This window comes from Tigriopus californicus, chromosome 1 (assembly GCF_007210705.1).
Source record: "Tigriopus californicus strain San Diego chromosome 1, Tcal_SD_v2.1, whole genome shotgun sequence".
Classification (NCBI taxonomy): domain Eukaryota; kingdom Metazoa; phylum Arthropoda; class Copepoda; order Harpacticoida; family Harpacticidae; genus Tigriopus; species Tigriopus californicus.
In genome coordinates, this window is record NC_081440.1 from 12608000 (window position 1) to 12624329 (window position 16330).

Here is a 16330-nt window from a genome sequence, read left to right on the forward strand (position 1 = left end):
TTCTTTACATTTTAAATATAAACGCATGTCATGAAACAATACAAATAAGAGGTCATGAAATGTCTGTTTTCAAAAAAAATCTGAGGATGGTTGAAACATCAATTGCGCCATTCAGACAATGAAAGTAAATCCAATCAAAATCACTCAACAATCATAGAAAACCCTGAGGGTAAATTGCAAGTAGAAATAAGAAGAAAATTTCAAAACGGGAACTAGTCGGAATTGGACAAATTTGAAAATAATGAAATTGTAAAGAATTACATTTCAAACCAATATATTTGTAATTGTAATTAATTACATTGATAAAGTAATTGACACAAGTCTGACTGCACTAATAGTTCTCGCCTAACCTTTTGGGGACAGTTTTGATGATAGCAAAAAAAGGTAAAGCCCTCTTTCAACGGTGTCCTTGGATGAACCAATGATCAATATCACTGGACAGTACTTACCTGACATAACTTAATTTATCTTGTACGTATATTTAAACTACATTACAAATAGCACCTTGCAACCTAATCAAATTGCTTTTTATAAGAGAAAACGAAATAGTTGCGGCAATCGTTCATGGTTGAAATATTTGATTGAAGGGATTCTTCATTTATGGGATTCAACTAGTCCTTAAATTTTGATTCCCTACTGCAGATCCATGGAAAATTCTCATTCTTGTAATATCAAGACCCCCATTAGTGCTTTTAACGATCCAATTACTGACTTTAAAGTCAAAGTCCTCCTAGGACAACAAGTTTTACCATGTATGTAAACTGGAATGAAAGTTTAGTGTTTGAAATTAAAATGACCAAGGGGAAATAAAGAGGTCAAATAATATCAGACATGTCACATTGGAAGGACTAATCTATTGTATCATAATGTCAAACAATTACGAACGATAGGTCATGACAAGCTATACAAACATTCTCCATATAGGTAGGTGGTTCTTGATGAAGGCATGATGGGTAACACGGATTGGTATGTTCTAGATATGTGGAAGGATTCGTGTGTCTTTTTGATTCTACAGCAAATGCCTTGCTTTGGCCTTGATGCGATCGGTTTTCTTTCGCTAACATGTAAATGTGTTCAGCGTGTGAATGATTGGGTTTAGGGAGTGTATCCGGAGTTGAAATGCTGTCGACTCAGGGTGGTCATACAAGCGAGGTAGGACATCAGAGTGAGTGCACTGGAATGGGGCGTGGCCTGGTGCTTCTGGGCCTGGTTACAAAGGTCGTCCTCACAAAAGCAGAGCTGGCCTCTGCGGTTGCTTTGCGACATGCAAACATGATCCACCATAAAATAATTGATGCTCAGTTCTGACGTGCAAGTGCGAAGGACGCTCATAGAGGCTGAAATGAGAAAATGATCCAGAAAAATCTAACACTACAAACATACAATGAGGAATATGAAGAACAAACGAGTGTAAGTGTAATAATGATAGTAGGAGGAGCAAAGACGTGGACACGTTAAAACGACCCGAGAAACAGGGAACAAAAGTAGAGGACTATATTGAGAGAGAATTGTTACTCTCCCGAGGTTCATTGAAGTTGTGGACTATTCAATATACGTACTAGCGATTGCGACTCATACGACTCATACTCACCCATTTAGTAGTTTTAATTTCTAGGGACAATATTCTACAAGGTTCTAGGTTTAGCAAGGTAACACGATTAATAATGTAGATAAGACTAGGATCAATTGTATGAGAGTTCACTGATATCTTCTCGTTGAAACTGATTGAAAAGGACAGGAAGGGCAAATTAAAGGAGCATGTACTTTTGAGGCTTAATGGTTCTTTGAACTCAGAGGATCAAATTAGAGTTCCAATGCATTTATTCATGAAAGGAATGGTTCATGTGGCATTGCAAGTTAATGAGCTGTCCCAGTATTACCCATTAACATGCTAGAAAAAATGCTTTATAGTCGAAAAAAGCTGTTTCAGAATTTTCTATATTTACAAAAGGCTTTTTGAAACCTTACAAAATATTTTTTTTTTCAAATATTGCTCGTTGTATCTTGATTTTTTAGTACCTCTACTTAATTGAAAGTGACCAAGTGACCTCCTAAAATTTGTGCTGGCATCAGCAAACAACTGCTACTTAAAGGAGTCATTGCAGCATGAAAGGTAAGGTATGATTTGAAAACTTCAAATGGTGGCAAATAAATGCAGAATTGTTTTTTTTTAATTCGCAATATCAAAATCATCTGAAGTTTATTCGAATTCTAACTCTCTGAAAAGTAATTAAAATTCGAGCTCTCAACTTAAAATGAAGCAAACCTGGAAAAAGAATTACTATTTAGCTTTTAAGTAGGGTTCGCAAAATGGAAACAAATGTCAGTAGTAACTCTTTACTTGTAGAACTCTATGTATTTGGAACTTAATGTTCCAGAGATGACTTTGAGGTTTCGGGGATGAAAATAGATGAACTGAATAAAGATTGACTAGGATTGAGAATACACGAGTTTTGGTCCTCCTTAAAGCCCAATTCATCTTACTTAAAGGGTTGGGATAAGTTTGGTTCGTAAAGAAAAAGTTGAGAGTTGAAAAGTTCGAGACGCACAATTGCTCCAACAATGATGAAATTCTTGTTAACCAAGGGGATTTCTGCAAACTCAAGGTAGGGTAGAAGAACCAGCATCTCGAGCAAATCATTCCGATTGAACTGGGTTCAGAATAGGGTTTTTACCATCTCTGTTCGGATTTTTACCGTCGACATGTCTTTTAATAATACCTCACGGAGCTTTTAATGACATCTTCTTTTCCTAAAGTTATGACATACTTAAAAGATTAGCATTCAGAAAAGAAAGGCCAGAACAGAAGCAGTGATTAGTAAAGGTTGAGTTTCCGAGTCTCTTCTGGGATTTGTTTACGCGAGTTGGGGAACTACTGTTTATAGTATAGCATGATTCAGCACACCCGAAATAACTGAAAAAAGTCAAGAACACACATGGTATGTAATCCTAGATCTAAAGTACGGCACACGCCCAAGAGGTCTTTGTATTCGAGGGTGCATTCATTGAAAAGGTTAGCAGATCATCATGCACACACACGGTGTGGTTTGTTCTGAATATCAGAGCACCAAACTTGTTTGTTCTCCGTCCCAAGTTGTTGGTCCATGCATGGACCACTGCAAAATGGACGGGGATGTTAGGATCTACATACAATTGAAATTCTGGAAGTGAGTGAACGAATTGCATTTTTCTTCAGATGAACAGGACAGGTCGCTATAATTACATAGATCGAAGTGCTAGATAAAAAGTTATGGCTTCTCAAAGACACCGAAAGCCCTCTACTTTTAATCAGCCAAGAAGAGATGTAGTCTAGATCCATCAATTTTGTGTAGAGTTATGTTGCAAGCTTTCAGGGAGCACGACTTATGAGTCAGTCATTCGATTGAGCTGAAAATTGACATGCAAAGTTCTAGCGACCTAAGGTCAGTCTCATCTGAAGAAGAACACAATTCACTGTCTCGATAACGAAATGTTAATTATCAGTTTTAGCATCACCGTCCATATTCCAGTGGTCCATGGTCCATGCTATGGCTGACAATCCCCGGATAGTCAGTAAGAAATTGCTTACCTCCTCTACAGTCGATTGGAATCAAGATTTATACCTTTGTTTGTTCCGTGGGGAATGAGTGAGAAATGGCTTCAAGTTTGGTGGATTGAGATGAATACCAAGACTTGGAGCTTCTAGTTTCACAAAAAGACACTTTGCCCAACTACTAGCTTGAGTGTATCTCAATGTCGTATTTGGCTTTGACTTTTCATACAAATCAATATATGCATCACTATCTCGGTGAAAGACAGACATCTTTATAAAGTATGGACAATGGAGTCAGGTTGGTTGATTTACAAATTGAATTTCGTGTTGAAAAGGAGCGATGATGGGCGTTTTACAAGTGATAATAAAATGTCTGACAGGACAAATGTGGAATAAAAATCAGCAAGTGATTTATCAAACTCAAAGCAAGTTTTGAAGCTCCGGTCAAGGAAGACATCATTGAGCTCAGAGTGTGGGTTTGAAATTGGGAAATTCTGAGTTCAACTAATTAAATACCTAATCCTCCCATGGATAGTTCTAAGGTACAAAAAACCTTTAGGCTAATTGTCAGCTAATTTGAAAGATTTAATTTCTTTTAACACTCATTACAGTAAAGAGCATAATCTGGATGATTTATCCCCCTTGTAAGATATTGCCGTAAGAAGGTTGGTTAGTTCATTCATCTTGAACGTGCAATAGTAATGAAAGTAGGTATAGTTGTCACATTCATAATAGATTTGTGATGCCATCTTATTTCCATGTCTTAAAAACTAGCGTCATTAGAGAACACTGTGTATATGATTGGTCAACCTTACGAGTTATAACACCTAGGTTATAAAACACACTGACTTTGGCCCAAAAGCACACAATCCAGCATTTGGAAAGTTAAAGGTACCCACGATGCAATTCACTTTCCCACGTTTTTGACCCAGAACCTTATCGGAGAAGAAAACTAGATCGTGGTCTCTAATTTGTAACGTTCTTTCATTGCAATTTTACAACACCTCCAGAGAGAACCCAAATGATCATCTTCCATCCCGAGACGAACAATACAAGATCCCCAACACCAAGCAATCACTTAGATTGTAGATTCTCCGGCCCGTCCATACCAATATTGGTTGTTCTGTGGTAAGTTGATTGACATTTCCGTCAGAGCCATGACGGCACCATTTCCCTGGAATGCATTTCATGCTCATTTCGAGCTTGATGAAAAAAGGTCTCGAGGTGTCTCATCATGCCAAACAAATACTCGTCAGTTGACAATCGACATGGAGAGTGCCTATGGGGAAAACACAAAGTCAGGGTTTCCGGACTTACTCGTACCATCCCTGCCGTTGTCACCCTACCCTCACTTCATCTTTCTCCGAAAATCCAATAAAACTTTCTTTGGACACACTTCTTTGAGCTTTTGTTCATGCCTTCGACATTTTCGACGTTTACAATTTTCTCTTTCCCACCAATGGTGGGCCTCGTGGTCTTCTGCCGATGGTTGCCCCCTACTTTTCCATCTCCTTCGCCCATCATATTGGGTGGATGGGAAGACTTGTGGTAGAAAGACGAAAATGATAACTTTTTTGGCTCTTGTCCTCCCTTCAAAGGTTCCAAAGCACATGGCAGGTGGTCTGAGAAAGTAGGGAAAAAATTGGAGACCCTTTGGACCTAAGCGATTCCTGGTCCCCTCGAGTTTGAGCCTCGTTGTCTCAATTTTCATCTCGAACGACAAAAAGTCTTGACGCCCAGAAAATGAAATTGATCCATGTCGGGAGCCATCTCTGTACTAAGAACATGTTGCCTATGAAATGGACTATTTCCCCCAACATCATGTGGAACTCTCTTGTTGGGAATAGAACGAGCTCGATTTCCCGTTCCAATGGCTGCTTTATTGTCCTCACGTTTGGATGGACACGGGCTTGGACATGACCATTATCATTAGAGACAAACATATTCGATCGAGTTTCGGGAAACACTTCATATATCCAGAGAATTTCCACGATGGAACGGACGGGATAATACGGTCAAAGCGAACGCTAGGCGTACAATTGATCCTAAGACGCTGTTTATCCATCTAAAAACGCAATTAATGTGACTCAACCCACAAAAGTTAAAGCTTCGAAATATTTCAGTAAGAACAACAAAAGCACACGTTTTCTTCAACATGGACATTGACCTATCAGCGCTTATAAAACGAGTTCCAACCAAGATCGCTTCCCATTTTCCAATGATCTGTATGGGAAAACGGTTCCAAACTAATTTTGGTTCCATATTGAGAGTTAGTTCCAAACTATTGGCAAGAGATACGATCCTATTTGAACCTATAACAGGGCTCAACGACATCGTTTGAGCCCTCGTTTGCACAACGTGAAGGCTCGATCCTTCAGTGCTGAAATAAATTTCTCCTTTCTACCCTCCTCAACCTTAAAGTAATTTCAGACCCCTTGTGGGGCTAAAAGATTAGGGTGAGGTGTGAGGAAATGAAAGCCTTTTTCTCTCTCGGCTCAAATTTTCGTCCAAAAAAGAAAGTTTTAGAAAGTATTTAGCCTGTTTTGAAGGCCTTTCAAAGATAAAAAATACCATGATGCTGCAAGAAAACTGAACAGCAAATTCCCATTTGGCTTGCGCTTTAGAGCCTTTTACCGTATTTAAAGCATACAGTGCTTATTTCAGGTTATGTTCATTATATTTCTGGCGAATGATTTGTCTGCATAACGTACAAGTGGTCAAAAATTGACGTCTCCTTCAGAAATTTGACATTTCATTTGAAAAAAAAACGTAAGACAATTGATACATAAAATCAAATTCCCCCTTTTGAATGAAATTAAGCTAGTCCAGTTTCAAAGTTCTTATTTTGAACTCAAACTTCTTGCTCCAAAATAAAATTAATGTCTAGCTAGAATCATGGAGAAGCACAAGTTGAAACTTGTAGCCACATTTTCAGTGTGTTGCTTGGTGGAATGACACAATCATGTACTGTCATGGCCCAAGGAGTTGCAACATGGTATTCCAAGCAACAGTGAGACCAATCTGCTACAATGGTCAAGAGCATAGAGAAAACAAAATGGGTTTGAGATTGGAAAAGCACCTACAGATCATATAATGACTAGATCTCGCATCGGCCCGACCTCAGTGCAGAGAAAAATTGATTTTGTGTCAACAACTCTGCACGCCAAAAAAGGGGAGGGATTAGTAGGAACCACCTACAATCACCGGGTCTTCAACGAACGCAGTCAGTGACAAACTTCCTCAGAATCTGGGCACGCTGGTCAATGAAAAAGCATGCGTCACTAGACACCAAAATGTATGTATCAGCTGATGAAGGCAAGTGTTCGCATTTTACCCAACGATATGAGAGGCCTAGTCCTTATGTGGTCTGTGAACACACCCTGATCAAAAACGTTTGGATACGGCACCAATCAAAAAAGTGGACCCCAAAACTCACAAGATCTGGTTCCCTCATGTCTCATGAGACTGATTGCAAGTATTCTAGAAACTAGATGCATCTTCAGACCCGCTTGACCCTTATTCTTATTCGAAAGATGACAGATGAAGCAATTGAAATCCAACTTAGTTCACTCCTGTGCTTCAATGTCTCAGTCATCTTGATTTGCGATTAGTTGACCGTGCTATAACGTCAATGGTCATGGCAATATATGGTTAGGTTATTCCACCCAAAACCACATCGATATTTAGGCTTTGTATTTCCAAATAATGCTCTTTCATTATCTTTCACGCGTGCTGAGCTTACAAATTTGGTTGACTTTGAGGTAAAAAACCTCAAAACCAGTTTTTCATTTGATACTAAAACATGGTTTCGAAACTCAATCAAAACGTTCAAATAGGTTTTATCCATTATTTCATGTTTCACCAAATGCAACGTCAAATTTCTAATGGGATATCAATTTCGTGACACCCTGTTGGTTTACATAAGTGGACCCATTTCGTAATAAAAACATTTTCGTCTGAATATTGTCAACTTCAATGTTCCATTTCCAAGCATTTTCTGGAAGTGCGTTAATTGGCTTCACAACCCAACTTTCATAAAAGTATGAAGTTAACAATGAATGAAAAGCAGACGGAGAGAATCCGTGGAAAGTCCGCAGAAAAATCATCCAAAAAGAGCCCATTAATATGGAAAGCTCTTGTTTCAGTTATCCAAGAGTGAGTTCCTCACTTAACAGGTTTTCCCACTTTACTTGATTGTTTATCACTGAATTTTCGGTCCACATTCAATTCTATTCATCCTCAAAGTGAGTTTCAGGTGACAAGTCGAGCCTTCAATCAAGGCTTATTTCTATTCGAGGATTAGATCGAGTGTCAGGTCGGTTTTGCTCACATTCCCCCCTTTGATTGTGGGTTAATAATAAGGCGCTATTTTCATCCACCGAAAATAAGGGGATTAGCTGCGGGAGGTCCGACAACACTACCCACGAAAAAAAAACGAGCTTGATAGGTCTTTGGATGGAAAACTGACTGGTTTGGGAGGTTTATTATCACCTTTTCTTCCTCTTGTTTTCCTCCTAGTTCCAAAATGAAAGGTCGTGTCCCTCGTTAGACACAAACACTGGAAGAGAAGGGTTGCTTTTGTTCCAACTATCGTGGTGGGAGTTACAGTTCTACTCACACTAGCATGGTTGGTGTTGTTGCTGTTGCTGTTGCTGCTAGACCTTGTTTGTGTCTCATTCTGCTTCTCTGTTGCTATCGTTAATGCAGTTGACAAACTGGGCGAGAACTAAAGCCCTCCCAACCCATAACTTTTGTCAATAAATCCAATGTGAACCTGGCTCTATCCAGACGAAAATAAGTCCACAGGCATTTACCTCCTTCGTGCTCCTCGTCGTTTGGTTGTTTGGCTCGAGCCTCAACCAGCTGGGGGGAACAATGGCAAACTGCCCAAAGATATGTTGTTGAGTGTATAAAGCCTGGGAGGTACTGTCTACATACAGTGTACACATACCCTTGGAACCCATACACTCATTCACTCATTCACTCACTCATACATAGTATCCTGTGATGAGTCGAGCCAAGGCTGGACCGGTTCCCTCCTATCTCATGTTCTCTATTTTCATGTGGCCTAAATGTGCCAGGTCCACTTGTGATATCTTGGACCAACCCGGCTAATTTTCAACCTTCAAGGCCAATGTTGAACTTTTATCAAATCTAAGGAAAACACTCGGGGTGACCAAGGATCATTTCAAGAATGCAAGTCAGACAATCCCATTGAACCGTTAAAGCTGAGGGATTGATTTGTTGTGTTTGGAATGTCTGTAGGCTAATGATAATATACAATTCCCACCCTCTTCACTTTGATATTTTCACATCCAAGCAAAGGATTGTTTACTATGTTGTAAGGTAATGGATGGTACTCGTGTTCGAGATGGAGAACCAGAACCCAACGTGGACTTGGAACAATTATGGACCCTTCGGCATCTCCTTCACGAGGCAGGAGTTAGCTCTTACTCATATGGTAATGGGCCAAACAATAACTATTTAATGCTTATACTTGGCAAGACTTGTACGGCAAGCCAACTCGCTCTTCGTGATGAGCTGTAGATGTTTTTGGGCCCTGCTAACCCTGGACTAGCTAAGAACAATGCTTGAGTTTCAAAAATCCGAGTATCCCGCTCTCTATGGTATGAAAAGCTATATTTCACGTAGAGACTATTTCTGTTCTTTATTTCTGTTATACTATGAATGCACATTTGGATGTCATCGTCATAGGTAATCACATCCAAACATATTGTAGCCCTTTTTTGGCCCAAATAATCAATGAGCCGAAGTCTGAGACAGAAATGTACATTAACAAAGCATCATCCATCTGCCATAATGACAATTGTGCTTTGAGATCGTCCCCCTCCCAATGAATCGCTTTCCATGGAAATCATACTTATTCACACGTCCAATTACAGTACACCAAAGAAATCTCAATTGTCACATTGAAGGAGTTGGATATCGGAATCAAGGAGGTTTCATTGAGAACTCCTTTTGGGAATCAGGGAGTTTGAGTTCAGAGGAAATGGCCAGACCCCATTGCTGTTTGACGAATATACGTAGTGGCAGACATCAATAGTTAGAAATGAATGGGTGTTGGGCTTCGAAACATGAGTAGGATATTACTATGCATGCACACAAGGAGGGTGTTGTGTTCTTGATGTCACTATCAGATGAGGCTGGCCACGCACTGCACTAGTATTATTATCATTATTATTATTATTATCATCATCATCACCAGCTTGGCCATGGAGTGTTTGTCTCAAGGTCGATGGAAAGTTCCCTATCGGAGTAGGCCCAAGATGCCCACGCTTATCAAGACTTTTTTCAGATTGAGGAGCACGTGGAGGATGGCATTTGTTGCTGTGGTGGTTCCGGTGGTGGTGAGGAGGTGAAAGTGGTGCGGGGAGGTTGCGGCATTGCACTCGTTCTCTTCACAAAAACACATCTTGCCCTTCCCGCCCCCTTCAGTCATACAAACATGGTCCACCATAAAGAGGTTTATATCAATGTCATCCGTGCAACCTCTGCGGATCTTTTTATCGGCTGCAAAAGGAAAACGAAGGTCTCGGCCAACTTGACTTCAGCAGCAATAACCGCAGGCGCAGCAGGCGCAGCAGGCGCAGCAATGAGGAGAGCAGTAGCAGCCGCACCCATAAACACTACTAGTCTATCTGGAAGGAGGTCTTAAGGGCCTCCTTTAACAATCAAATGCCTCATTATCTGCTCTTGTCAGAAGATAAATCGACGGAAATCAGCAAAAAAAAGCCACTGCTAGCTCGAGAAGATGTAGTCTCTCTGCAAGATTGTTCGGCCTCATTTTGTTTGCTTTAAACCCGACCATTGGCTTGAGGGACAGAGCTCAGTTCCATGTTGATTCCGCTCTAAGCCACGAGATTTTGAGATTTCTCCAATTCAGGGTCCCCTTTCAATTCTTAAATCAAAGCCAACTTCACCTTCAATCGCCTATCAGCCACTTTTGATGAATGGTAGAAAATGAAACATGAATTACGGAAGTGGCCATCGATTTGTGCTTGTTGGAATGAAATATGGTTGTGTCTTGAAAATGGAATGAAAACCTTTTCAAATATCGCGGTGCCGCCATCGAAATAAGCTTCAAAGTGAATTCTAGGCTTTGAAGTTTCAGCGTTCGATTCAAACCTTGGCGACGAGATAACCGATTGGGTTAGTTTTCCCAAGGTAAAACCTGGTCGCCTTCATCGTGGCCCAGATCCAATCTTCATGACAACTTGAAACCCATTTAAATGTCTATATCCCATAAGGAAGCCATAGCTCGAGGGCGCCCCGGCCTTTCCCAACTGGATCTTCAAGCCCAAAACATGGGTCACAAATGAATATGCAAATGTGTCCCCAAAATCCTCCAAGGGGACTAACGACGTCTAATCTCGTTATTACGGATTGCACTTGTGTACAAAGCAGATTACCAAGTCGAAAACTGAACGAATTCATACAAGGTGGTGCAGTCTATGCTTGGGCTAGATGGTATGTTATCTGGTTCAAAGTTCAGTGCAAAGAGGAGTAAGTAACTTGCAATGCTAATGTTATTAGAAAAGAAGACAGGTTTAAGAATGGATGGAAGGCCTTGCATGAGAGTCGTCATGACAGGAGCGAATGTTTACACTATAAAGCTCATTAGATACAGGGAGAATCATCGACAATGCCCCAAATTGGTTCGGTTTACCAAAGGACTGATAAAGCATGGCCAATGAAGAATTCAAGAACCTGGCTACCTAGCACTTACGTGTTCCAATGCCTTGGACCATTTTGACGCAACACCCATCGCAGGGCTTTCGAGGTGGCAATGTAGTCCAATTAAATGGGTCTCCACAATGAGGATCTGTGTGGCTGTTGCATTCAAAGCATTTCAGATTATTCCCAGCTGAAAGAAAATGGTTTACGATGACTTGCCTAACAAGTAAACAAAGAACATGACCATGATAATGAAGGCGGCAACACTGGCGTTAATGAGCAGATTTTTTGGCTAGAAACTGATCGGTATCGTTTGCCAGGCTTTCTCTGAAAGTCACTGGATTCCCACGAATACTTGGTGTTTCATTAAGAGCGCTGAATAGCACTGAATCAAACCATCAAAATGATTAAAAAAGGCTCCCTCCGATGACAAAAGTAATAGGTAAAACGACGGCGCTTTCATCTTGAATCCAAGACCTAACCTTAATGCTTAAAAACACAAAATAACAAAAAGTCGATCGCAATATCAAAAGTATCTTGTTGGTCAAACACTCATCCCGGGACTTGAGTTCACTTTCCAATGGAGAAAGGTCAGTTATTAACTGAACTTCGCTCAAGGATCCCCCCAAACTAAGGGAAGAGTGTCTGAAGCTGAAAGATAACCTCAGCACATTTTCCCCTTACGGCGTATCCTTGTCTTACTATTCAGTAGCTAGCTTATCTAAAATTAAGATCTCCCAAACCAATTTCGGTGTTATTCCGCAACATTTCGGGAACCAAGACACAAAAGTATAAATCTCATGCTACTGACATAAGCACTATAGATCTGGTTCGTGGATTTCATCCATTCATCTTGAGTCACGCCATAAGAGCCATTGAAAGCATCCTCGTAATGCATGTGTTCCATGGATCACGATTTACAAATGATTCAGTCCCTGGCAAGCACTTTCGTTATGGGAACGAAAAAAGTGCTCTCAGTCGCCTGTGATTCAACCATTATGAACTTCTTTTTTAAAAACAGAGCAAGTATTGTGTTGCTACTTTGTAGTTGTTGTCCTCCTTCAGCAATCCTCCAATGTGGCTTTGTTGGTTCCCCTGAGGGTAGAAAACTTTGCTGCAATGCCGGAAGACAACTAAACAAGTCCAAATCCTCGTAAGAAAACGCCGGGAACAGCTCAACAAAAGGGGGGATGAGGGGCTCAATCATTTCTTCTCATTTATTAGATCCACCCGCCCAAAGTTTGGGTCCTTCCTTTTCGCGGCGGGAAAGAAAGCCGACCCAACTGCCAAGCACTTTCAAATTGGAGAATAAATTGACGTCGAACCTTGTTGGAACCTCTCTTTATCTCTCAAAGAGGTTTTTTTTTCTCCCCTCTTCCCTGTACCCTAGTTCCTACTTCCTCCTTCCTCCTTCTTTTCGTTCTTTGGTCTGTTTGGACACCACTCAAAAGCTACAGTGGTTGGAGAAGAATGGAATTGATTAGAGGAGCCCTTTTTGGTGGGTTCCGATTTCAGACTCCCACTTCCTGTGCCGGTCGAAAAAACGGTCCAATTCCCACGGTGAAAATGGAGAAGGGTGTCTTGAAATTGGCAGGTGGTTTGTGTACTAGTTTCCATCTTCACAATGGTTTCCCGGGAGCGGGATTATTTTTGCCTCGGAGAGCAAGATCGTGTTCTCCATCTTCACCATCCAAATACTGTATATACGTACATACTATACATGCGCGTTTTCAAAGATGAATTAGCATTCCCCACAGCAAAAAGAAGGTGAATCAGGTGGTACACGTGCCTCACTTCGAGGTTTGTATGCAGGCCAATTTAGGGCTGATAGAATTATTGACGTCCTTTCAGGAAAATGTTTTCCCATACGATGGCCATGTTCCATTTCTAATGAACGAACTTGTTGCTCAGTCGCTTCAGGTATAAATATAGCATGCATATGTCCAGATGTCATGGTTACTATTTTCTAACCTGGGAAGACTGGCAGACCGAAAAACGGGAATAAAAGGCTCGCATTTTGGGTGCAATGATTATCCTGAATTTGAACGAGCTCGTAAATTCAACTTGTTGAAGTGTGGCTTGTTGAAGATAGATGAAATTCCCAAAATAAAAGCAAAAATGGAATCAATTTTTTTTGCACTCAACACGTTTGAAGACGGCATTGGCTACTTGTAGAAGAAATTTACGAACAAAAAAAAGGGTTAAACCCTATCCAAATGCATCAAAGTCAATTCTGGACCACATATAACTGATCAATCATTCCTTTCTAATTGGAGACTTCCTTACCATATCTGGGAACGGAATCCTCAGCAATTTAAGATGCTTTGAATTTGTATACAATCTGATCTACCAACGAAAGGATGTTAGCGGATTTGGCTTGCCCTTGAATGTTGGGTTGATCAAGCATTTTGGTTGGAAAAATCTTGTCCAAGTTTGACTTCAATCCTGCTACAGAATCAACACTTACATGTTTGAGGGAAGCGAATTGTACAATGAAGGAGCCCAAGAAATTCGAATTCAGAACTTGGAGATCAAATTGAAATGAAGTCCTCTAGGATTGCTTGTTGAGAGCATCTAAATCTCAGCGACAGAAAGTAATTCAGAAATTAAAAGTAAAGACGCTGCCGGCAAAGATTAAAGAGTAAAGAGCCTTTAAAGAGGTAAACACTGGCCGTCAGCAATAAATCTTGCCCTCTGTCTGTTCATGTATGTTTAGAATCTCAGATCCGGCAATCTCGACAAGAAATATGCGAATCTTCTTGCTGACATTTAACTCTTTTATCCCCAACATCTTAAGAACTCGCCTGAGTCTACTATTCTGTGATTAAAAACGAAGAAAATCATCAGTTTTGTATTCCTCATAATTTATTCTCTCTCATTAAGACCAACCAATGTTGGGACTTTGTTTGTTTCCAATTTTGATTGCGTGATTGTTTGAAACTTCAGAGAAAACTCTGCCCTAATTTGGAGCCCTCGTTGAAGGTGACGGCGAAAATCTAACTTTGAATACCAAGATAGATCGAATAAAGTTTACCTACTGAATTATCAAACTCATGCTAAAGGTTTTTGGGTAAGATCAATCTTCATATTTTCTTCAAAGTGTTTTTGGGTGGCCTGTGAGTGAGTCTGTTACATGGGATAAAACAAAAACCTCTGAATGAGGTTTGCTCAACTTTAGATCTCTTCTCTGATGCGTTCTTCGTCTGACTTTATAATTAAATTTGCTAGACAAGCAAAGCAAACTCGTTCAATCAAAAGCTTCATCTTCTCAGGAAGAGCACTCCCCAATTTATGGTATTTACATATTCTCCAGCATAGTACACATTCATCTTAAAACATGTTTGAGCTTGGCTTGCCAGCTTGAGAGTCTCTTTGATCTTTGGTATCAACACCAGAATTCCAAATATTGCGCTGCCCTAACCTAAATAAACATCCAATCCGAGCGAGAAAGTCATGTCATGGAGAATGAACACGTGTCCTTACGTACAAGAGCGCAGGTCTTTTAGTCTCTCTCTTCGTCTTTCTTTCTCCTGGGCCAAGACAGACGAAAAAAGGCCGCGGATGGAAGAAGCCCCACTTGACGTGTAGTCTTTTAATCTTGCGCCAAGTTTTGAAAGGATAATCAGCTGATGGCAAAGTGAATGATGAAGACCTTTTTCTGAGCATCGAGCTCACTTCCAGGTGATTCCATTTTTCCTTCGTCTTCCCCCCCCCCCGTTTGCATGCCGAGCATTGATCATCTACAGTGTATATACTGTCTGTATCAAAGACCCATAATCGAAATCAGGGGGCCTTGAGTCAAAGAGCAAAGAGGCTCGAAAACGAAGAACGATACTTACACATGCACTCCGCGACTGCTTGGACGTATCCAAAAGCAAACAAGGCGAATATAAGTAGACACTGGAGTATAAATGTGGAAGACAGGGACCGGCCCACCACAACGGTCTCTTCTGGGAATTTGACGTCCGTATCACTGCCGATTGACGAGTACGAGCCTTCCTTCGTCCAACGGTGGGACTTCTTGTCCGCTATTAGAGGACAGAACGTGACACGGTCACCCTGCTCATCTGGTTGAAGTTCAGGTTCTGACAGAGGTGCTTCGCGTTCCATAGTGGCACACTGTAAGTTGGTTTCCGAAGGGCCGCAAGTGGGTAGTGATTGGAAGGCAAACAAACAAAGTCAGCACATTGTCGTTCAGCCCAAAAGGGATCAGCTAAGGCTTCGAGCAATCTTCAACGAGTGAAGAAGGGACGAAAATGGAACACCGGTTTGATCCTCTTCTTTTCGCTTCCTCCCCCTCCCTCCTCCCTCCCTTCCTATCCGTCGGCTCCGTTGCCTTTGAAGAGGCCACTCTGTGGTGAGGTTCGAAGCCCGCCTTGTTTCCTCTCTAGTTCTTGACTCTTTCGTGTTCCTCTTCGTCCTTAGAATGGAAGCAAACTTAGTCCAAAATAAGGACTAGGAACGCCACTCTCACACTCATACGGAACGAGTGACCTCTAAATCCTCTTGCAGATCGCCCAAATGGCCTCAGGTCTGGCGGTACGCTGTGGCAAATTCCAGTTCTTCTCTCATTCAATTTTGGACTTTGAACCTCGGAAAGAACTCGTTTGTTGAGCATTTTAAGGTTTCGAACTCGAAGTCAACAAAGGCGCATAATGCGCTAGACTGTTTTATGTCGAACGCCCAGACTCACATTTGGTCACCAGGAAGACCGGACTTTTTCCTGACTTGGAACCAGGGCCTTCTGTGATGAAAACGCTCACTCTTTTTTTGCCTCGCACGTACTAAGATCTTTGGCTAAGAAGTCCCTTTGATGAGAGCGATAAAGCGACGTGTTCTGGAGAGGAACGAGGATTTTTGGCAAGGCCGCTTCCAGAACTTATGAAGTCCCTTTAAAAAGCATGAGGTAATACTTGCTCTATATGTACCTACTTTCATCTTTTTGCGCATTGCAGAATAGACATGTTCCCTATTGGGAATTTTTAGTCATTTTTTTGTTGCCATATTTTGAGCCGCGTTGGAGAGCACTTGCTCATTTCAAGTGGCCAATAATCTCTTTGTGCCAAGTGAGGCTAACTAAGTCTTTCAATCAAAGTTCCGAAG

General features: G+C 41.0%; 1 protein-coding gene across 1 annotated transcript; it reads right to left on the reverse strand.

Moving 5' to 3' along the window:
- Positions 1 to 834: 834 nt before the first annotated feature.
- On the reverse strand, positions 835 to 15337 carry LOC131885228 (protein quiver-like). Its single transcript, XM_059233225.1, has 3 exons — positions 15067 to 15337; positions 11280 to 11417; positions 835 to 1337 (listed from the first exon to the last, which is right to left on the reverse strand). The coding sequence occupies exons 1-3, from the start codon at positions 15335 to 15337 to the stop codon at positions 1096 to 1098; spliced, it is 651 nt and encodes a 216-aa protein (XP_059089208.1). The 3' UTR covers positions 835 to 1095.
- Positions 15338 to 16330: the final 993 nt, after the last annotated feature.

Coding starts and splice junctions, on each gene's coding strand:
- LOC131885228 (XM_059233225.1), bottom strand. CDS start 15,337: ATGGAACGCGAAGCACCTCTGTCAGAACCTGAACTTCAACCAGATGAG. Junction 11,418..15,066: donor AGCAGTCGCGGAGTGCATGT/GTAAGTATCGTT, acceptor ATTTTCTTTCAG/CTGGGAATAATCTGAAATGC. Junction 1,338..11,279: donor GGTCCAAGGCATTGGAACAC/GTAAGTGCTAGG, acceptor TTCTCATTTCAG/CCTCTATGAGCGTCCTTCGC.